This window comes from Cryptomeria japonica, chromosome 11 (genome assembly GCF_030272615.1).
Source record: "Cryptomeria japonica chromosome 11, Sugi_1.0, whole genome shotgun sequence".
Taxonomy (NCBI): domain Eukaryota; kingdom Viridiplantae; phylum Streptophyta; class Pinopsida; order Cupressales; family Cupressaceae; genus Cryptomeria; species Cryptomeria japonica.
Genome location: NC_081415.1, coordinates 570,063,507 through 570,088,173, shown reverse-complemented (window position 1 = coordinate 570,088,173; position 24,667 = coordinate 570,063,507). Strand labels below are relative to the sequence as shown.

Here is a 24,667-nt window from a genome sequence, read left to right as displayed (position 1 = left end):
GTCACATCTCCAAGTAGATTCAATAGTAGTATTTAAAAAATGCTTTGTGTGAGAAGCCATTAGGTAAAGGTGTATTTATCAATAGAGGGTCTGTTGTTGGACTCTGGGAGTAAGTGCTCTTATGGATTTGCTCGATGTTCAAGTGTAAGCCCTAAGGTCTCCCTTTTCATGATTACCCTAAGACTATTCTTTTATTAGCAAATGACCTGTTTTTTTAACTCCTTGAGGCAAGTTAGGGTTCCAAGGAAGTGAAGAAGAACGAAGAGAAGCAAGAAATTTGGATCTTGGTCCTGTTTGGAGGAAGGAAGCACCAAACGCTAGCATCTTAGATCACAGAAAAGACTGAAGTAAGAATAGGCAGATAACCCGATGTGGAATATGAATTCAGGGTGATTTGGGTTCCCAGAGTCTCTAAAACAGACAAAGTTGCAATCAGTAAATTTAAACGCTGAAATGCGAAATTAAAGGGAAATGTTACTGAGCATATATTTTTCGTCTTATGACAGCTAATGCAATTATATGATCGCCTTCAGCAGAGAGAGCAGGGGCAAATTTATTTTGTACTCTATAATAGTAATGTAGTAATTTACCACAAACATCAATGTGCCCAGGATTTTAGTCAACATATATAAATAGGCAACAAAGCATATGCCGAGAACAGTGGATCAGCATAACATAAATTGATAATTCTTATGAGAGATTGTTACGAGATCAATTATTAAGAAATTTGAAAATTCTCATAGGGGCACAGGGGTGAGCAAAGGTTTTTTCAAGAAGTGTGCTTCCAGATTCCCAACAACAAGATCGGCCATTGCCTTCCTCGTTTCCCAGGTTCCACTTCCCACATGCGGCAGCAAAACCACATTTTCTAAGCTATATAGTTCTTGTGGAACATGAGGTTCATCCTCAAAAACATCTAGACCGGCACCTTGAATCCGACCTTCCACTAGAGCCTTCACCAATTCCTCCTCATCTACAAGGGCGCCCCGGCCTATATTCACAAGCGTGCCTTTCGCTCCCAGTGCATCAAGAACAGATTTATTGATGATGTGGCGAGTATCTTTTGTTAAAGAACATGCCACAACAAGAACATCACTGCTAGCTGCAAGGTCTATAACATTTGAATGGTACATGAAAGATACATCAGATTTTTTAGACCTTGAGTGGTAGGCAATGCTGCAGCCAAAAGCCTGTGCCCTCTTAGCTATAGCTAAACCAATACGTCCAAGTCCAACTATTCCAACACGCTTTCCACTTAACTGCATAAACAATCACCGGAAATAAGTTCATCAACATTGATCTAGAATTAACAAGGTAACTCAGAATCAAAAGAAAACATTAGAAAGTAAAATGATCCAAGAAAATTATGTGTGTTTTTACATCCATTTGAGAAAAGAATGGGTTTGCAACATCTCACCTTATTCTATCTTTCCAAAGTATTTTTTCATGCATCATGTGATGCAAAAGTAGTGTGTGATGCAAAATTCAAACACCATAGGAACTGAAACACGGTTCCTTGGAAACTGTTTGTAATTAATTTACTCATATCAAAGAACACAAGACCACAAACACAGTTTCCTTGGAACATGTTTGTAATTGATACATTCAAACTAACTTCTCATTATTCATGGTTACAGAGGAACCTTGCTAGATTAGATATTATGCACTTTTTCGTTTTGAAGGGATTATTCGATTGCACCTGTTGCAACTCGCAATCCTAAGGTTTAGTTTTCCTCGTGATGGAGAATTTGAGCTCCCTTGCAAGAAAAATCATCCTAGTCTATCTTCCTCGTTAGGTTTACTAAGAAAAATAAATGTAAATCGACATAATTGGTACTTTAATCTTTAGCTCTCCACAAACTACAACATAATTGATACTTTAATCTTTAGCTGTCAACAAACTAACACGTTGTAAATTTGCATTCCACTTTACACAAGCTTCTCCACGTCGAAATTAAAATCGAAAATAATAATTTTATAAATTATACATGGCTTGGCCCTAAACAGAGAAAGTTAATGCAACATGAACATTTCCCTATAGTTGGCAACTGAAGAGCACCACAAGGGATCCACCAACATTGTGTGTGCATATAACAAGAACTCCAATTTGAGCTCTATAGTCAGTGCTTACACTATGAAATAGAGAGTACAAGGAAGGATATCAATCACTTTGTAACCTAGATCTCACACCCTTCTGCTACATTGGCAGGCGACATTCCGGAAATTTCTTTCGAACGATATTGATGGTGATACGGGTTAATTGGTCATCGCAAACTGCTAGACCAGTTATCATTAGCAAATTAACAATAAAGGCATTGCACAACCATTATGAAACTAGCCAATGCTAAATGACAAGGAAGAACTAAGGATGCATCATCCGCATAATGTAGTTAACAATCATAAATAGATTATTTCACCATTTTAGTTTTTTATAAGAAAAAATAGTATATCTCGAGCTTGGGCAGATCCCTCAGACTAAGAATATGGTAGCAAGAATCTTATGATTCAACGCGCCTGGAGGGTAAAAGTATTATGAGTATTAATACTTTGAAAAAACTGACAACTAAAAAAAAATTATTAGATTCAAACCACAGAAAACAGAGCAATGTTATTGCTGAATATATTAAATTACCTTACGAGTAAATCCTGTCTAATTAAATAACAAAACTTTTATTGCTCTGCTTGAGTTTTGGGTTCCATTGACCTGCTTTGGCTATCTGTGGCATTCATTTAATTTATTTATTTCTCCTACCTTCAACTCGGCTTTATATTCAACAGCAGAAATTCTCTCCAAGGTTTTAACAGCCAAAACTCTGGTTCCCTCTGTGCTCATCCATATTTTGTTTATTGCAATCTGTATTCAAATCCTCTGTTTTTCTCACTAGTAGGTTCCCATTCTTGGACTTTCAATCTATTTTCTTTTTGGGCTTCTTTATTCATTTTGTAAAGATGCTTATATAACTTCTAAAGTGTACATTCCTCAAAGAAAATAGAAGCGTCTTACAGAGTGATTTCATAAGTCTAATAAGTGCAGTAAAACAAGTTCAATTTGACAACGTCAGGAGGACGATGTAATTATGGATGGTGTAAGAATAATAGAAATTAGTTCTCCCTCTTGATTCATTTTGAAGTCTCATACCACTACAAAAGCTATCAATTGCTTTACATTTTTCTTCTTTAGTTTCCTACTTATACTCTGATATTTATTTCGTCACATACTTGTTATTTTACCTCTCCACCTCAAGATAAGCTGGAACAACATTGTCAAATCTTTACAATGCATTTACCAAAAACCTAATATGGAAATCTAGATGCATTTTGACAAGAAAAAGAACCGTAACCTACAAGCAAACATATTTACTTGTTTCAAACATTTGAACTGCCGAAATCTTTATGAGAAGGTCATCTGCATTCCCATGGGAAAATATTCATTTACTCTTAACCTCCAATAATACATCCCAACCCTCAAATTTTTAAGAATTTAATGTTACTCCGAAGTTAGTTTTGGTCTTGCTCAATCTTTCCCCATGTTCCCTTTGAATTCTTCCAATCCTTAGCATTCGCTCCGACATTTAATTGCTCTAACCAGCTTGCTTTTTTCCTTGGATATTGTTCCAATTCAACTGTTTTGGTTAAGCACGAAAATTGAATCCATATGTGATAGCTCATAATTGAGAAACATTGTCATAGAAATCAAAGAAAAGTATGTTACTCTTTCCAGTATATTTGTTTGCTTACTACATTATAATATATTATATAACCTCTTCTATTTTCTAGTTCACTCTTCTACTTGATAATCCACATTATAATATAACCTCTTCTATTTTCTAGTCCACTCTTCTACTTGATAATCCACCCATATTATGAAATAATCTAATTCTTCCCCATCAACTTGGAGCCCGTCACTGGCAATGCATCCAACACCCACAAAGTTGGGAAAGATCTTTTCTAAAGATATTAGATATCCTTTTCAATGTGAACCATTCAACAAGGAGCAAATCTTGCCGTTTTTTTCAACCCATCTACAACCTCCACTTTGAAATATTGTTTGTGTCCGCAACAAACAAGCAAGAAAGTTAATCATATTGTTATTAACTTATTCTCTTGTTTCTACCTGATGATTAAGGCGCAAGTCATAGAGTGACCAAGATTCTTTTATACTTCATCAATCAGAAATGTTTTACAAGTTAATTCATCAAAGGGTTTTCTCATATTTTACTGATACGAATGATCATTTGAAATTTTTCAATTCAAATTTGTAATTTAAAGAACCACATTATAATTTTAAGTGTTATACCATACTCTATCAAGCTATCTCATATTTATTTATTTATCTTTAATATACTTTACATGTCTTAAGATCAGTTAATCATTTTCTATGCCTCCTCAAGCTCTTGTCCGAATGAGCCCTAAACAACCAAGAAATCATTCGATTGTGGCTTTCCAAAAAACGAATCTCCAACAATTTTCTTTCCCAACCTTAACTAACTAAAGTAAAACAGCCCTAACTCTAACGAATTTCAAAGAAACTGCTTTCTCCTAAGAATAAATAGAAGGAGCACTACACTGTGTTATGTCTAAGTACAAACCATGAGAAAATTACAAAGTTGGTCCCACCTTGACCGTCTCTATACGTAGAGAGCTCATCATTCTAGACAGAATCCTTGCTGTACAACATGTTTTCAACTCCCTATTTTTCAAATCGTTAGGTACAAAAAGGTGGAAATGATACAAGATTCTAACAAGAAAAATATGAAATGTCCTTAAGTCATTCTAGTACTCCAGGATATTTGTACCCTTTGAAAGGAGGAAGGAGGTCTTGGCATAAATAATATCTAGTCCAAGAAGCAATTTTTTTGCAAAATCAGCTGTTATGGATATACGTGGTAATTCCTTTTTGCAAATTGTTGTCAGACATCAGTTAGAAACTGCAACTTCAATTCTAGGGTTCAGAGAACCTTCTAAGATTTGTGACATGATAAGCAATTTTCAAAATATGTTGACAGGATTCGCAAATCACTTCCAGTTAACTGTACTGGGATTTTATAAGGTCAAGAGTATTTAGACTTATGCTGCAAGGTGTATGAGGACTCTATCCTCCCCACATGGTCAGTTGGAATTCCTCTCAAGATTTGCATGGAAAAAAAATTCTAGAAGATTCTCTGTTTGTACTTACCTGTGAGACAAACTAGACTGGCCGATTGTGAATCGTGCTCAAAGATACCAACCGAAGACTAACTTCAACAATCTTCTTAGAATTTGCCGAATGGTCCAGATTATTCAATTGTTCAAAACGAAATTGGATGCCCAAGTGCCCACAAGGAAATATTTAAGATGGAGATATGACAAGCTGCTTTTGTGCTATAAAAGAAGAAAATTGAAAACGGGCTTAACAAGGAGTGGGGCTCCATGACAGAAGGGCAGATGTATCAGTTGGCGAGGCTTCATAAATCTGGATTCTACAATAAAATTTACGCGTTTGTGAGAAGAAAATGGTCAAGCATATTACTTGAAACTGATGAAGTGCATAAGACTTGCAGGGTTGATATCGTATAGAATATGCCATCTTCTTTGCCAGATCCCTTCACTGGAACTTGGGGATGAAAAGACGGGATTGGACAAAAATATTGAGCACTATGTAATTGGCAGGTATTACATATCTTTAAATACAGAGGTTGAATGCAGCGTTCAATGACAACAATTTCAGAGTTGATCTTGAAGAGTTAAAAGCCTTTAAAGCAGATCTCGCAACTCAGTTTTAGGACAGAATGGAATTTTCCATGAAAGATGTGGAAATTCTTGAGTTGATTGCTAAGGTTGACATACGAACCTTCTTGCCAACATTGAAAAAGATGTCCTTAGAAGAAATCAGATGGCCATTATAATTTAATGTAATTTGTTGTACTTTCGGATGTAATTTTATTGATCTTTTATGACTCCTAAATCATGTAGTTGATCGTATGTACTAATTTCTGTGGTACAATACAATACACGCTAATACAGGAATTGGGTGTGCTTGGTAGCTCCTATATGCCTCAAATTAATAAATTATCATCAAAATCAAATTCAAGTTAAAGAATCTTCCACAGAGATTGAATGAATGTAATACTTCCGGTTTTGGCTCCCAGTTATGTGACTTATGAACAACATGGAACTTGAACGAAAACCTTTTAAAAGATATTACAAAAGACTTATGGACTTATGAATAAAATAACTGGCCATAGTGTAATTTGGGCCAAACTTGTTACACTATTGTTTCAATGACTATAATGATTATTATTTTTAATTTTTCATGCTTAAATGCTATTATGAAACTTAGTTATGTTTATTTGTTTGTATAACTATATCGATGCATTTTACCAATCAACAAATCGATATTGTTTTCCTTGGTTGAAAAGTATGAATTCGAGAGTTCTCCTCAAAACTGATTCGGACATTAAACATGCCTTGAAAACCATAAATTTTTACTTTTCTTCTGTACTGATTGTTTTGCAATTTCATGTGAAAAATAAATTGGGTTGATTTTAAAAGGCAATTGTTCCTCTGTCCTCTTATTTTTCTCTGGATGCAAAGTTTTAGAACTGTGTCAAAATCTTACTTTTACCCTAGCGAAGGAACTTGAATGAAATTTACCTTGCTATAGAAGGGAATGAAATAATTTTGTTAAAAAATGTGTCTTTATATGATTTAGTAATTTTAAACTGTGAGAAAAGACCTTGCATAAGACTTGTCTTGCTATAGAAATGGAAGATAAGAATTGTAATAAATTCCATAAATACATGATTTCAAGCTAAAACAACATAAAGCTTTTGATTTTTCTTCTTTATGGAACATTTTTCATACGAAGTCATTATGGCGATCCCAAACAGGACGAGCCTTCAGCTTAAATCTCTAAACCTCTTCAACTAGGAGTCAACAAGTTGGGGGAATCTATTTTGCCAAATTTGTTTGGAACGATCCCGGCCTTAATCTATTTTGCCAAATTTGTTTGGAACGATCCCGGCCTTATCTCTTAAATTGTCAGCCTTGCATTCAACAAGACTTATTCCCTATAGACTCATTAAGAATCATTCAACTTCATCAACAGACCAAGAACCCTTTGCAGCTTTTTCTTTACACCTACAAATTTTTAGAACTCTAGATTCTCTTCTACGAGCAGTAAAATTAGGTATTTGTTGACGTAATGAACATGTGTAATCGAAGCTTATGGAGAAGAGTAAATATGGAGGAACAATCATTCAGTGGTGACAAAAAGTTGTTTTAGATTTGCCCTAGATTTAGGGCTTACCATATTTCACGGTTTAAATCCTAATGGAAATCTTTTCACTTCTATGTCTTACTGATGGAAACATGACATACAGAGAGGCCCGCGATGCAGGGTTTGCAATTTCCGTCAATTACAGTTATGTGTACGAAATGTCCAGATAAAGGTATCTTGTGCCTGCTGCTTTTAGGCTGAGTTTATCTATTATGTGCTTGCTCTAAAATTTACAGTTTGTGTGTTTAAAGTTGAATGCGATATTCTTCTCTAAGTATGACAACTTTGCCCCTGTGATATCTACAGATTCATAGAGAATATGAAAGTATAAAAAATTACCTTGCAAGTCAACTTGTAGTCTCCCTTACTCTGCCACAGGCCCTGGCGAACATAGCGATCAGAAGCAGAAATTTGGCGAAGGGCATCAAGCATAAGAGCCATGGCCAAATCCGCCACGTCATCAGTCAACACATCGGGAGTATTGCTCACCGCAATGTTGCGCTGCCTGCACTTGGCCAAATCAACCCTATCAAATCCGACGCCATTGACAGCGACAATCTCCAAACAAGTAAGGGCATCCATCAGCTGTGCATTAATCCCGTCATGTCCACCACATACCACACCTCTGATAGATTGAGAATGCTCCGCCAAAAACCCTTCTCGATCATGAGCTTCATACAGCTTATATATCGTAAATTTGCTGTCCAGGGATTCGATCAAGTATGAAATAGGATTATATGTGATTAAAACCCCCGCCTGCTTCACTTCTTGCTCACCCATTCTTCCTGCTCCTGTGATTGAACGATTTCTTCTGCCAATATTTAGTTTGGATTGGCCACAGGCTCTACTATTTAAGGTCGTTAAAATGCACTTGACAAGAATGTGAGTACAAAAACATTGCGTGGGCTTCGCAACTTTCCCCCGCCACCTGTCTGTATATTTGCCGTACGGAGAAACCGAAGGAACAAAGAATTGATTTGCATTGCATGCGGGTTTCTGATTGATGTAGATGCCATGCCATGGCCATTGTATGGTTCTAGTAGGGAGCAGCCCCATCGGAGGGGGCTTCATTCATTATCTAGTTTATCAGACCAGGAAGTTCTATGAGGTGTTCAACTTTTTTTTTTCCTTAAAATTAAGTTAATTTTTTTTAACTTGAAATAAAGTATGTTAAATTTTTTTTGTTGTAAAATGAATGGTAAATTTGTGTATTTATTTGTGTTAAAATAAATAAATTGGGGTGAAATTTGGGATCAAATGGAAAAGAAAAGAAGATAAAATGCATGCAATTATATGACATATTTTTAGTTATTGTAATTCCTAAATATAGCATCTACGCAATCATTTATGTTTAATTTAAAAGAAGATAAAATGTGTGCAATTATGTGACATTTTTAATTATGTCTTCAACTTTTTTAGGCTATTGTGATCCCTAAATTATAGCATCTATGGGTAATAAATTCCTTTCTCACATTGCCAATATTTATTCCAACAAAGGCTATGAGGACTTAATAAAAATTATTTGTCTGTTTTTTGGACTAAATGAGATGGCAACAATGGTTTTATTGCCACTTCTTGGACTCAATGCATTCAGCCTAGATGTAAAGGAGGGTTGGGGTTAATTGACCCAATAACTCAAGGGATTTGTTTAGCGACAAAATGGATTATTAGAGCTATAAAAGGAGATGAATCGTGGAAAATCCTTATACAAAATTGAATAAACCTTGCCTCAGTTAAAGGGCAGGTTGTGGGTTGTTTTGATAAAATCCTTTATGCATCTTTTTTTCCATTAAAGCCTCTCCTGCTTTCAATCAATTTGGAAGGCTTGGCAATGTACTTGTCAACTTCTAAGGTGGGAAGATGCCTCACTTCAACATGGGTTCAGTTTCTCCACTTCATCTATTTGGTGGAACAAACATATCTTGTACCATGGGCAACCATTGTCTTTAAGTTTTCTGAAACAGTCTTATAACTTGCATAAGAAAGGGATCAATATAGTTGGAGACCTTTGGGATTTTACTACCCTGAATTGGTTACCATGGCATATTGTTAAATCTCAATTCAATCTCAGCAAGAAATTCAGACCATTTGCGATTTTTGTTTGATCCTTCGTGCATCTTGAGCTATCTATGAAGCTATGCACTCCTATTCAATGTATTTTTTTCAAAAATTGGCTATGGTTATCAACTTATCCTTTCTTATTTGTTCCCTTAAAAAAGATATACTTACAGTTGCTTCCTAATTTTCTTTTGAAATTTCACCTAAACATTAAATGGAATTGCAAGTTTAGTGAAAGATTTTGGGCAAAACATTTTGCTCAAATATGAAAATCAAAAATCAATGTTGAGGCCTGGTTAATGGCTTGGAAGATACTACATTGCAAATTGTCCATTGGGGGCAAGTTGATGTGTATTATGGTCATGATCAAGAAGATATAAAGCATATTTTCTAGTGTTGCCAATTTGTTAAGAAACTTTGGAATTCTATTTTTTAAGACTTGCTAGCCATTCATTTTTTTGTAGTTTTTAAGTTTTTCTCTGACATTTTTAATTGTCTTACATCTCTTTTCTCTCATCTTCAGGAGGACGTAGGAAGAATTTAAAGTTGGAATTCCAAATTTGTAGCATCAAACACCAAGTGACCCAGCTACTCAGGAATAGGAAGTTATGCATTGCTCAAGGTCTCAGGCCTTTCCTTTTGAATTAGCATCTCACCTAGTTGCTTTTCTCCTAGTTGTGTTATAATTGTTCTCTTACTCAGTTGTATTTCCATGAGTCGATCACATGTAATGTTGTTATGTTCTCTTATGTTTTATGTATTGCTATGTGAGACTCAACTAGTTTGTTGTTGTTATGTGCTACTCAGCTAGTCATTGTTGTCTTGTGTTGTTTGTATGAACATGTCATAGTTATCCTTCTTGATAGTGTTTTTACTATCAATCTTATGTAATTCTTTTGCATTACTTCAATAAAAAAAATAAAAAAATATAGAATATATACAATCATTTATGTTTGATTTGAGCATTTAATTTTTGGGTGAGGTTAGATATTTCCTCCCCCAACTTAAAGATTTTTTGCTATATATTATGTATTTATAATTTTTAAGCTACTAATAAATTTTAATTGTTGTTTTGTTTTTTTGTTTTTTTTTTTTGGGGGGGGGGGGAGGGGGGGTTGGCTGAGCGGGGGATGGGTGAAGGTGGGAGTGTTAGAGTATTCGAGTATTTACTTGTTTAAGTTCCCTTTATCTCTTTTACACTTAAGCTAACTTTAGGTGCATAATAATTAATTCATTATGTGCAAGCCTAGGGTTTTCCCTTTTAGGGTTTTTTGACATATTAAAGGTTGAATTCTTTCTTTTCATTGTATGAAGAAAGATTATTATTGACAATACATTTTGGAGATTATTGAGCTCTCATCTTTTGGAGCATATTTTTCCTGTGTTTTTGTTCCTTCCGTGATTTGCTTCCTTGCTTCTCCTTGTAACATGTTTTTCAGCTTGCAGAGATCATTTGGGCTCCTGTGGTGTTATATTTTCTCAACTCCTATATGGTATCAGAGCTTCAGATCTACAGCTACCTATTCTCGTTTTGAGAATTTTTGCATTGGAAGCAGATATGGGGTTTCAGAATTTTTGTATGCACTTAGGGATAGCTTTTTTTTTCTGAGCACTTTGGGCCTAAACGGACCTCACCATCATGCTCAAAAGGCTTGAACCCCTATGGTCATATAAAATTTGACCTATTTTGGTTCCTGAGCCTCGGGGAGTATTTTTTCTCCAGATCCAGGGCATACGGCCCTGCACGCAGTTCGAGAAAAAAATTTAAAAAATTATTTTTTTTTGCGTTTTTACGACATGCAGGCCGGATTTTGATTTTTTGAAAAAAATCTCAAAAAAAATCTCAAAGGCATTGGAAAAAAAAATTGTTTTTTTACAATTCATTTTGGGGCTCCCACGGTACGCAGGGTACCGTGGGACCCCTGCAGGTGTCAGTAAGGCCCCCAGTCGCTGCGCAGGCCTCGGGCCCTACGCCTTCTCCTGCCCTCGCCGTCCTCCGGCCGCCGCCGATCTCTGACCCCCTGTCGGCTCCCGGCCCTCGCCGACACCGACCTCCTTGCGCCAGCCGTTGGCTCTCTTGACCTCGCCGCTTCCTAGCAGCCCCGCCTCCTCGACCCCACACCCGCCGCCCGCTGGAAACCATCGCCCGGCCCGTCGACCACCCTGGCTCTACCACCTTGCCACTTGGAAACCGCTAGCCACCCGACCGCCATCAGAGCGCCGCTCCCTGGCCACCTCCGCCTACCAGAGCCACCAGACTCCCTTTTTTGCCTCTTTCAGGGGGGGTTTGGTTTTTTGCCCCTATCTTGGGCATACGGAGTCATTTTTTCGAAAACGAATAGGCGTCGGAAAGCTGGTTCCGAGATAGACCTCATGGTGTTGGTAATTTTTTCCAATTTTTCTGTTTGACTGTTTCTTTTTTCCAGTCAAAGTGAGGTCTTGTTTTTGCACTCCGGGAGCCATAGAATGAGCATCCGACCTCCGTTTTTCGAAAACTTTATATTTTCGGAAAGCATGTGTTGTGTACTTTCCAACCATATGAGTTTTATTTCCAGATTCTTCTCCATGCATATTTTATTCATTTTTTTGCTTTTCAGCACTCTAGTGGATATCTTGGTTGTTTTAGGTCTTGGGATCTCTTGTCTGGTTCGGATGTCTCTATTTTGGTTCTCGTATCTATTTCCAGTCTTCTTATCATTGTAGCTTGTAATTATGCAAACACACTAAGATAAAGCGCCATCATGCATTGTTTACTTGGAATCTTGCACATCTTGTGCCTTGTTGTACATGCACTATGGATAAAGTGCCATGAGGGGGTTGATGTTTGCTTGTTGTTTGCCATCTTCCTTTGTCCGGTGAGTGTTCCTTCCATGACATTCACCTCATGATGTGTGTCAAGTGAGTGTTCCTTCCACGACACCGTGTACTTTTCTCAGCACCTTTGATGTTCCTAGTTCTTCGTCATGCAGTTCTAGTTGGCCGATCTTTTCAGTGTTCTTGTCCCTCTCCCACTTCCGCATTATGGGGAGGTTTGTCCTATTGGTTCTGCTTCCGTGGTTCGATTGATCAGCTCTTCAAGCTTTGGTTACTAATGCCATATGTATCTTCGAGTTCAGTGTTTGCCTTGTTTGCCATCTAATTCGAGTAGTGTCATTTGAGGGCACTCATGCAGATTACAGTCTTCTCTACCTAGTCATGTTCTATTTCAGTGGAGGTTTTTCAGATGAGCAGTTATTCTTCGATAGAGTTTGCAGGTTCTTCATGCTTCAGTGGTATTCTTTTCCATCTCTTTTTGGAGTAGAGTTCTGTTCCCACATGGTTTTCTCTATTTCTCCAGTTCATAGAGATTTTATTATATTTGGGTTCCTAATCAAACCTTGTTGTCGGGACCCATCTTTATTGCTTTCAGTAGCTGTTCTAGGTTTTAGCTTCTCCCTAAGTCTAGCTTAAGGGGGGGTGTTAGAGTATTCGGGTATTTACTTGATTAATTAAATAATATTTGTTTAATTATTTAAGTTCCCTTTATCTCTTTTACACTTAAGCTAACTTTAGGTGCATAATAATTAATTCTTTTATTAATTATCATGTGCAAGCCTAGGGTTTTCCCTTTTAGGGTTTCTTGACCTATTAAATGTTGAGTTCTTTCTTTTCATTGTATGAAGAAGGATTATTATTGACAATACATTTTGGAGATTATTGAGCTCTCATCTTTTGGAGCATATTTTTCCTGTGTTTTTGTTCCTTCTGTGATTTGCTTCCTTGCTTCTCTTTGTAACAGGTTTTTCAGCTTGCAGAGATCATTTGGGCTCCTGTGGTGTTGTATTTTCTCAACTCCTATAGGGAGGGGGGTTTAGGATTCATCCCTTCATTTGTAAATCTATATGAGACTACGAACTTTCTAAAACAAATTAAACTATAAAATCTATAAAATTCTCAATAATACTTTGCTTGAAATATTTTAAGAAAACCCTCCATAAGATTCTCACCTTAACTAACTAATACTTGACATCACACAAATAATTTAGATTATAAAAGTGGCAAATCAACCATTTTTTATTTGTAGAGGGAGATCAATTTAAATGGCTATCACCAATTAATGCAAGAGTTCACTCCTTCCTTATAAAATGGCTAGTCATCACATTGCAAAGGAAAATTAACTTTCTATAAGGTTATTCTAGTCATAAATCATTTTAGAAATAATAATTAGTTAGGAATGATAAGCAATACAAATGAATAAATCTAATTTAGTGTAAATTTTGATAAATTCATTTCAAAATATAAAGCAAAAGACCTAATAGTTATCCACACATCAATAGTCATCACAATGTTGCACAAGGACCCCTACTTGTTTATTTTCACTCATTACTTGTAAAGTTAGCACTACTTGGTATTATGGTTTTATATGAAAAATGGACAAAAATGTATATTTTATATTTCGCATCAAAAAAACAACCAATCATAAAGTGATTGGTAATGAATGCCTTGTTGTTCATGTTTTAATCTAAAAAAATGATTTTTTTAAACAGCCCAATAAAGACATAGTTGATGTGGCTAGATTAGTGATACCTAAAACCCCAAATAATAGCTTTAAACTCTTAACTCATATTTAGAGACATACTTTTTTTTTTTTACAAAAAGTTGACTTACAAATTAGGAAGCAATGTTTGGGTGCATAGCTACTAGGTCTTCTCCTTAAGTATCCTTGCTTCGTGAGCTGTTTGGAATCGTATATATGAGAATAATTGTTTATGGGTCAATTTCTATAATTATGAACAATTTTCATAGGTATGGATTTTTCATGTGGCTTCCAATATGATCTAAAATTTGCACTTCTATGCATCAACTTGATCTATTCTCTATTCCTTCTATTCATTAAGGATCACTAGTATTTAAACATACCTTTGAGATTGTTGGATTAGTGGAGTCAAGTTCTCTGACTTCATATTCCAAAATTGCTGAATTTTATGACCTTAACAAAGGTTGGCAAACAATAGGTAAGCACATAAAAGACATAGGATGTGTATTTTAATGCAAATTGATTCTTGTTAGTACTCCATGTTAAGTGTTTCTACGTGTCAAAAAAATATTATAAGAGGGAGATCTAATGGAGTTATTTAGCTTATTTTGTTTAGTTTAAGCTATAGGTTTTATTTTATTTTTTATTTTTTATTTTTGCTTATAATCAAGTAGGCGTAGTTATAACAGAAATATGTATATGTATTTGTGTTATCACTAAAAAGAAAAAAGAAAAAAATTGGAGATAAAATTTGGGAGGAAGTAGATCAGAGGAAGGAATAAAATGTGTGAATTCATGTGACATATTTTTAGTTATGCCTTCAATTTTTTATAGTCTATTTGCAATCCTTAAATTATAATAGTTCTCACATTATATGAGAAGATTCTAAGCAATCATGCATGCTTAGCCAAAAACTTGCAAAGGATTAACTTCTTTTTTATTTTTAAATTTTCAACATTTACTTAAATTAGGTGGAACTAAGAAATTTCCTTCACTGACTTAAAAGATCTTTTTACTATATAGTATGCACTTATTATTTTTAAACTTCTAACAAATTTTAAGATAATTTTTGGAATTTTTTTGTTGTTGGATAAGTTAGGTGTAAGAGAGTCATACCTCAAAAAAGTAATAAGATAACAAAAATGATAAAGTGCATACCCTTTATAAAGGTGCATAATAACAACTATCTTGGTCAAACCACCTAAATGGTCTAAATGCTATTATCAGTAAGATCATTGACCCATCATCAGATGGGGGCCCAATGTCATTTTATCAAAAGCCGCAATAGCCCCTTAAAAAAGCTTTCAAACATTCTAGGATTTTTCCCCTTTCTTCGAAGATCTTAGTGTCATTCGATGTGTTGATTTTGAAGAGGGGGACTTCTTCCTCTAAACTTTTGTCCACTCTTTATTTGACTAATACGACATCTCTTAAATTTTCCTTTTGTGTTGTCATCCTTGTCTCAATGATCATCCATCATTGGGAATGCCATAGACACCGAAGATGTGGAATTATCTTTAGTCTTTGAAAACATTTCCTCTTGTGAAATTTTTAAGACCTCTATGATGGCTTTGTTAATGGAAACCCTGAATGGAGCCCCCAAAATTGTATCTTGTAATTTGTTAGAAGCATTCGAATTTGGGCTAGCTAGCGATGTAGCTAGGGAGGGACTTGACTATATCTGAGCATCAAGTGGAATAACATAATGATGGGGCTCAAATCCAATACACCAAGTTGACGTTCCTCATGAGGCCTAATTTCCCTCATAATGGGCTTTTATTTTTGGGCACTAGAAAGTAGAATGATCTATTGAGAAACACTTTTTGCACCCTAAAAGTGATTCTTTCATAGTCAATTGGTTTCCCCCATTTTTTATAGTCCACTTTTCAAAGAGATCTCAATTGGAAGACCATTGGAAAGATCCATCTCCACACATAAACATGCACAAGTGGAGCTTGCATAATTGAAGCCTACAACCTTTGACAAATTCACTTGTACTTGTATTTGCACTTGGAATATCTATTTTTGGATCAAGTGGTGCTCAAGACATATTTAGAGATATAATAAAACCACAAAAACATCCTTTCCATAGAAGCCTACAACATCCAACAAAATCACTTGTACTCAAACTTGGAATGTCTATTTTTAGACAAAATTATATTTGAAACACATTTCTAAATCTATCAAAATTACATTTCCAAAATTGATTCAATATTAATATTCTAGAAATACTTGTATTGATAAAAACCCTTAAATACAAAGTTATATTGCAAGCAATGGTGGTGTATCAATAGAAAACTGAAAACCTATTGTAAGAGATTTTTGTTAACCTATAGGAATAAGCACTCTTTTATACATGCTAAATGCCTCCTCCATTTTCCGGTCATAACTCACATGACCCTTTTTTACTGTTCGAGGCAAATTAAGGTTCTTGGAAGTGAAGGAGAGAGGAGGAGCAAGAAAATTGATTTTTAACGCCAAGGGACACGAGAGCATGAGATCCTGTTTGAAGCAGAGAAGCACGATATGTTGCCATCCTAGATGGCAGAAATGTCAGCGAGAATATGCAGATAACTTGATGTGGGGCATGAATTCAGTGTAAAATGAGTTCCCAAATAATAATAAAAAAGTCAAAGTTGTACTCAGTAAATTAAAATGCTAAAGTGAGTAGAGAATGATGGGAAAACTATCAATCATATATTTTTCGTCTTTCAACAACTAATCCAACTTTATGATCACCTTCAGCACAGAAGCCACTAACAATTTATTTTCTATTCTATGTACTGGTCGACACATAAATGACCATCAAAGCATATGCCATGAACAATGAATCAGCATATCATAAATTAAATATTATTATAAATGATAAATTACGAGAACAGTGATTAAGAAAATTCTCATAGGGGTACAGGGGTGAGCAAAGGTTTTTTCAAGAATTGTGCCTCCAGATTCCCAACAATAAGATCTGCCATTGCCTTCCTCGTTTCCCAGGTTGCACTTCCCACATGCGGCACCAAAACCACATTATCCAAGCTAAATAGTTCTTGTGGAACATGAGGTTCATTCTCAAAAACATCTAGACCAGCACCATGAATCCGACATTCCACTAGAGCCTTCACCAATTCCTTCTCATCTACAAGGGAGCCCCGGCCTATATTCACAAGTGTACCTTTCATTCCCAGTGCATCAAGAACAGGCTTATTGATAATGTGGCAAGTATCTTTTGTTAAAGAGCATGCCACAACAAGAATATCACTGCTAGCTGCAAGGTCTATAACATTTGAATGGTACATGAAAGGTACATCAGTTTTTTTAGACCTTGAGTAGTAGGCAATGCTACAGCCAAAGGCTTCTGCTCTCTTAGCTATAGCTGAACCAATACGTCCAAGTCCAACTATTCCAACACGCTTTCCACTTAGCTGCATAAACAATAACACGAAATAAGTATATCAACACTGATCTAGAATTAGCAGGGTGACTTAGAATCCAAATGAAAACAAAATTAGAAAGTGAAATGATCTAAGAAAGTTGTGTGTGCTTTTACATCCATTTGAGAAATGACTGGGTTTGCACCATCTCAGCCTATTCTATTTACTCAAAGCATTGTTCCAATGCATCATGTAATGCAAAATTAGTGTGTTACATGCAAAATTCAAAGAACATAACACAGCACAATTGCTTGGAAAATGTTTGTAATTGATTTATTCATATCAAAGAACACAAGACAAGAAACACAGTTGCTTGGAACATGTTTGTAATATATAAAATCATATTAACTTAAATCTTCAGTCTCCATGGTTACAGAGGAAACTTGCAGCTCGCTAGATCAGATACTATGTACTCTGTGTTCTTAAAAAGGGGTTATTCGACTGCACCTGTTGCATGGCACAATCCTAATGATCGGTTTCGCTCATGATGGAAAATTTGAGCTCCCTTGCAAGAAATATCATCCTAGTCTATCTTCCTCATTAGGTACTTCAATATTTAGCTGTCAACAAACACACACGTTGTCCACTTGCATTCCACCTTACACATGCTTCTTAAAGCTAAAAGTACAACCATAATAGGAGTTTATAAATTCTATATACACATGGCTTGATCCTAAGCAGGGAATGTTAATGCAAGATGAGCAGTTCCCCATAGCTGGCAACTGAAGAGCACCACTAGACTTCCACCAGCATTGTTAATGTATGTAACAAGAGCTCCAATTTGAGCTCCATTGTCAGTTTTTACACTATGAAATAGAGTACAAGGCAGAATATCAATCATTCTGTAACCTAGATCTCTCACCCTTGTGCTGTCTTCCAATACATTGGCACGTGGAATATTCTGGTAGTCTCTTTCGAACCATATTGCTGGTGATATGGAATAATTGGTCAATTCTAACAGCTAGACCAGTTATCATTTAGCACATCAAAGATAAAAGCATTGGACAATCATCATAAAACTACCCAATTCTAAATAAGTAGGTAACAATCAGAAACGGGCTTTCCCACTAAGTAGACCACTTCATGTTGGATGTCAATAGTGCTTGTCACTTGGGGTCAAGGGGTGCAAAGACATGCTCTTAGACTTAGATGAGGGATGTTTTGGGCGCCCTATCGTGATTCCTCATTCAACCCTCCAATATGGTTAATTACTATATTTAAGTATGTTGAATATTTATTAAGTTCAATATAATTTAATGTTATCAACTTATCACTAATGATAAGTGACTATTGTTTTTTATTAAGGATAAAACAAGTTTTGAGGGGGAACCAAAACTCCTTACAACAGGTTTTGAAGGGACCCCAAACCCTCGGATTTTACCAAGATCTGGAAACCACATAACAACGCTGCCAAGAGGTACAATCATAGAAAATCAGCAGCCCAACCGCAGCCATAACAGAAAAGAACCAGCTGAAGAAGATCAAAGCCTTATACCTTCAAAGCCAAAAAAAGATTAAGCAAGATAGTCCAAGGGTTTTATCAAGGCACCCTTAACCTTCAACACATACCAGAAGATTTTCTAGGCACCCTTAACCTTCAACATATGCCAGAAGAAATCTATGAAGAGAATCTTTAAGGGATAATCTAGAAACAATGGGTTTTGGAAGGCTCCCCAAACCTTCAAAGAAAGGTTTTCCTAGGCTCCCTTAACCTATAACATAGTCTTCAAGCCACCAAGATCAAAACCTGATCCTAACCAAAAACAACTGGCCAAACTGAGCCCTTGAAAGCTACTACCATCCAACTTGCCTGTGGGTTTTACAAGGCTCCCACAACCTGAACTAGGAACCAAAAAGATAAGCATTAAGCAAAAACTAGAAATTGGGGGGGGTTTTGAAAGGCTCCCCTAACCTTCCAGTTGGGTTTTACCATGGCTCCCAAAACCAACAGGATAAAGCCAACGACCATGTTGAAATTGGTAGCTAGCTCGGATTATGCAAGTCCAGATTATCAAACTTTAATGTTGCTAAAAACAATTAAAGTTTGATTATTATTCATGCGTTTAAACTCATATAAGGCTGGCCCTATTTGGGCGTATAAGCAATGTGTAACGTGTTCTAGGGCAAGACCCAAATTGGGCGGTTGAGCAAACAACATATAACATGTAATAAATATTATTTGTATTTTTGGTGGCAAGTGTATTTAGCCGACCTAGCCTATAAGGCAATGTAACCATGTATAAATACAAGATAGTGATGCCTTGTTATAAACACACAAGCAATAATCTCTTCTTTAGCGAATATCTCTGCAATATCAGCGAACTTGCCTTAGGCATCAGAGAACTTGTTTTGCACATCAGCGAACACACATTAGAGACCAGCAATCACACCTTGGAGGCCTGCGATCTTCTTCTGAGTCTCAGCTAACATCATCTCGGCTCATAGTATCAAGTTCTGAGTTTGTTTTATCTGCCGAATCTGCCCTACTGGTGATTGAAGGATATTAGCAAATTCAGATCAGAAGTTACAAGTCAGATAAGTCAGTCTTGCCTTTGCCCTAGGAGGGTGAATCGTATTTGATCAATTGCTGATATTAATAAATAAGATCTGAACATCGTTGTTGGATTTTTCCTCCAAGAGGGAGGTTTTCCCAGGGTATATGTGTGTCATGTGTTGATTTTGTGACTGTTTATCTTGCATCTTGATTTTTTGTTCCTTTATGCTTATCTGATTACTAAAAATTAATAGACCACACAACATCTGATCAAAGTCCACCTTCCAGCAAAGCACCTCTCCACCTCAATAGGATAGGGAACCACCTCAATAGGAGCTGAAAAGATGGAGACCATTAGCAGAGAGCACAAAGCTTCAAGCCACAAAACAGGGCCCAGCAACCAAGGAACAAACCCACAACGCTTAGCTGGACAAATGGGTTTTGAAAAGGCTCCCAAAACCTTAAGCTAAAGAAGAGGTCTGATCCAAAGAAATTCCAAGCAGACGAGCTCCACCAATATCTCCACCTCTATAGGAGAGAAGGGACAGAACCCCAGCAGCAAGGAAAGAGAAACCATCACACACCCAGCCTCGAAAAACAGGGCATCCAAAACCCCCAACAGGAGCCATCCCACAAAACTCAGCCCACAACTCTTCCCCCCGGTCAAAGAATGGTCCACCTCAATAGGACAGACTGAGAGAAGAGGAAAGACAACGGCCTGAGAGTCACCAGATAGCCTCTCAAAAATAATAGGAAAAGAACCGCACCCACAATCATCAAGAGGAAACCCTGAAAGGCGACAAAACAAAGACAAGCAGACCTCCCACAGAAAGGCCCCCTACAGCAGCAGAATCCACCCCAAGGACAAAAGACGGCCTGAGGGTAGAGGAGAAACCAAAATAGCACCAGGGGTCACAAGAGAAAAACGGAGAAAACCTTATGAGAAGCAAACCATAACCCTCGAGGTGCAAAAAGAACCCAGAACAACAGACCCTCAACCGAAAGATCAAGAAAAACCAAGGAGCATAAGGAGGCAAAAGAAAGAAGGAAGTCACCAAAGTTCCAAAGCAGGAGAGGAGAAGAAGCTGAGAATAAGAAAAAAGCCCTCAAGTTAACAGACATACATATCCTCCAATCAAGGCAAGAACAACTTTTGCTCAACCTCCCAAAACTAAAAGGGAGACTTCCACAAATAAATCCCCAGGCCCGAAAAATATAGCACTTCAAAATAGCCCATCTCACCATAAGCCAAACCTCAGGGACCGCCAAATCCAGCTGATGAACCAAGAATCCCACTGAAAGTAGGCCCAAAGAAGAGCCAGAGCAGGGTCATCAAACAGGGGAAGAGGGGAAGTCAAGCGGAAGCCAAAAAGGCTCAGCCACAACCCACCAAAAATCACGTTTGACCAAAGTCTGCAGCATCCATACCAAAGAATTCCCGATCCAATCAAAAATCTCCACATTTGCCATCAGAGCCCACGAAACCCGCCACAGTCTGCACCTACGCTCACTGCAAAGCAAACGAACAAAGACCACAGAGGGAGGAACGGGATCCAACGGCAAAGAGGGACCTAGAAGATCCACTTTCCCAGTAGGGTCGTCATCATCTACATCTCTTGCAACCACACCAACTCTCCCACCACTCCCGTGAGGCTTGCAGCTTCTGCCTCTCGCAACCTCATCAAGCCAAAAGTTGGCCAGAACAAGAGGCGGCAGGGGAAGATCATCAGCTTCAACATCTGCACAAATGCCTCCCTCTCCATCGCTGTCATCTGCATCTTCATCTTCTGCACCGTTGCCTTCCTCTGCAGAAACCCTCACCCCTCCCCTTCCCGCACCTCCTGCTCTTCCCGCTCTTGCCATTTTTGGGGAGTTATTTTTTATAATTGACTATTTGTTATTAAACCCTAACCTTAATGAAATAAATTGGTCTTATGAATTGCATTTTCTATGTTGGCTAACACTATTGCAGGGTTTACACCAAATTCTATCATGAATTGCCTTAACTTTGATTTTAGGGCTAAGGAAGAATCTTCCTAAGTGAGGACATTACAATTATAGATAATAGATATTAATACTTTAACTCATTGCTGAAAATATTGAATATACCTGCAAGTAAATCCTGCGTAATTGAATAGCTCAGCTCGACTTTTATTGCCTGCTTGACTTTTGGGTTCCACTGGCCTGCTTTTGTTATCTGTGGCTTTAATATAAGTTATTTCTTTCTCTACCTTAAACTCGGCTCTATATTCAACAGAAGAGATTCTCTCCAAGACTCCAAGGTTTCAATGGCCTTTGGTTCCCTCTGTGCTCATCCATATCTTGCCTATTGCAATCTGTATTCAAATCCTCTGTTTTTCTCACTAGAAGATTCTAGTTGCTGGACTTTAATCTTTTGGAGATTATTTATTCCTTTACTATAGATGCTCATCAAACTTCTTAAGTGCACCTTCCTCAAGGAAAATAGAAGTGCCTTACAAAGTGATTTGAGAAGTCTAATAAGTGCACTAAACAATTTCAATTTGAAAACGTGAGGAGGATGTAATCATGGACAGTATAAGAATGATGGAAATTACTTCTCCAAGCTAAGAACACTTTGCTATTCCAAAACGTCCCTCTTGATGCATTTTGAAGCCTCATGCCAGTACAAAAGCTGTCAATTGCTTTACAATTTTCTTCTGGAATTTCCTGCTTATACTCTTTGTGATATTTATTTGGTCACATACTTGTTATTCCACCTCTTCCACCTCAACATAAGCTGGAACAACATTATCAAATGTTTACAATGCATTTACGAAGAAGATAATAAAGGCTTTGAAATAAAGTTTTTAAAACTACAGAAGCCCTTTTTTTTCTTAAACCCTAACAATTTCCAAAACCCTATATTCTCTTCTACGAATAGTAAAATTGGGTATCTGTTGACGGAATGGACATGTCCAATCGAAGCTTGTGGAGGAGAGAAAACATATAGGAACGATCCTTCACTGGTAGCAAAAAGTTGTTTTAGAGTTACCCTAGATTGAGGGCTAACTGTGTTACACAGTTCGAATGGCATCAGGAATCATTTTATTTTTTACATTTTTACTAATGCAGACATGACTATACAGAGGAATCTGCGATGCAGGGTGTGCAATTTCCGTCGTTGCAGCATGCGTATGAAAAAATGCCCAGATATAGACATTTTGTGCCTGCTAATTTTAGACTGAATTTATCTATTCTCTGTTTGACCATAAATCTACAATTTAAGTGTTTATAGTTGGATACGATATGATAACAAATGTACTTTTCTAAGCATAATATCTTTGCCGATGTGATACCTAAAGATTTATACAGAACATGAAAGTATAAATGAGATCGTATCTATAAAAAATTACCTTGCAAGTTAGCTTGTAGTCTCCCTTACTCTGCCACAGGCCCTGGCGAACATAGCGATCAGAAGCAGAAATGTGGCGAAGGGTATCGAGCATAAGAGCGATGGCCAAATCCGCCACTTCATCAGTCAACACATCAGGAGTATAGACCACCGCAATGTTGCGCTGCCTGCACTTGGCCAAATCAACCTTATCCACTCCAACGCTGCTGGTGGCCACAATCTCCAAACAAGGAAGAGCATCGATCAGCTCTGCATTAATCCCGTCCTTTCTGCCGCATACCACGCCTCTTATAGATTGAGAGTGCTGTGTCAAAAACGCTTCTCGATCATGAGCTTCATACAGCTTATATGTCGTGAATTTGCGGTCCAGGGATTCGACGAAGTTGAGAATCGAAGGATACGTTATTAAAACACCCGCCTGCTTCATTTGTTGCTCGTCCATTTTCCCTGACCCTGTAAGGCTGGGAATCTATATTTTCAAGGAGCAGGGCTTCCATGAAGCAAACAAACAAACAAACAAATTTTTTTTTTTTTTACTTGGAAGATCTGAACAATGTATTTGATGTAGGGTTAGAAAAAATTAGAATATTTAAGGTGGGGTTAGCAATTGTCGTGTAGATCTTGATGGCATCTTTTCTTATAAGAACTTTTTTTAATTTCTATTGACTTAAGTTTTTGATTATTTTATATTTATTAATTTTGTTGAATTGTATATGTAAAATAATAAATTTATGAGATCACAACTTTCATTAAATATGGAGTTATAATCTAAAAATATTTGTATGTTGTATTTTTTAGTTGACTTTTAAGACAAGAAACTAGAGTATATAAGCTCATTATCCTATTGTAAGTTGCATGCACACCAAAATTTTAAAAACAAAAATTTTGATATTGTGAATTTTATTGTGAATATTCACAATAAATGCACTTAATCTATTTAATTATTATATAATTTATTATGAATTTAGAAAAAAAAGTCACTTCTAATTTGTTTCATTTTAGATTTATTGTCTTTACTTAGTATAGAAAAATTTCAATTAATTGTGATGGATGTGAAAATATAGAAGAATATAATATATTAAAAAACATTTAATAATGGATAAATCACATTTTATTTGAGATTGAAATTCTAGTTGTTATTACTTAAAGTTTAACTTAAAGTTATTAAAAAAATAAAAATAAATAATTGTATGGAATGGACATTATTTTTTTATTAGAATAAAAAGGGAAAAGGGAATTAAATTTTGCCCCCACCACCTCTCTATATTCATCGTTGAGAGAAACCAAAGGAATAAAGAATTGATTTGAATTGTATTCAACTTTATTGTTTTATGTAGATGCCACACCATGGCCTTGACAAATCAAGTACCACTATTGTATGGCTCTATTAAGAAGTGGATCCATCAAAGCACGCTACATTATTTATTTAGGAGATTAAGTGGTTATCTAGGTGAAGAAAAACTTTGTAATAGAGGAGGGTGTTATAGAATTATTTTGTTTATTTTGTCCAATAGTAGCTCTTCAAATGTTTTAGAAACTT

At 36.5% G+C, this 24,667-nt stretch overlaps 2 protein-coding genes across 2 annotated transcripts; both read right to left on the bottom strand.

The window, feature by feature from the left end:
- Window positions 1–528: 528 nt before the first annotated feature.
- Window positions 529–8,363, bottom strand: LOC131064781 (hydroxyphenylpyruvate reductase). The gene is made up of 2 exons (XM_057999051.2): window positions 7,598–8,363; window positions 529–1,259 (listed from the first exon to the last, which is right to left on the bottom strand). The coding sequence occupies exons 1-2, from the start codon at window positions 8,327–8,329 to the stop codon at window positions 738–740; spliced, it is 1,254 nt and encodes a 417-aa protein (XP_057855034.2). The 5' UTR covers window positions 8,330–8,363; the 3' UTR covers window positions 529–737.
- An 8,308-nt stretch (window positions 8,364–16,671) lies between these two features.
- LOC131064782 (hydroxyphenylpyruvate reductase) lies at window positions 16,672–23,668 on the bottom strand. The gene is made up of 2 exons (XM_057999052.2): window positions 23,129–23,668; window positions 16,672–17,251 (listed from the first exon to the last, which is right to left on the bottom strand). Exons 1-2 carry the CDS (start codon window positions 23,567–23,569, stop codon window positions 16,730–16,732), a joined length of 963 nt encoding a protein of 320 aa, XP_057855035.2. The 5' UTR covers window positions 23,570–23,668; the 3' UTR covers window positions 16,672–16,729.
- Between the last annotated feature and the right edge of the window lie 999 nt (window positions 23,669–24,667).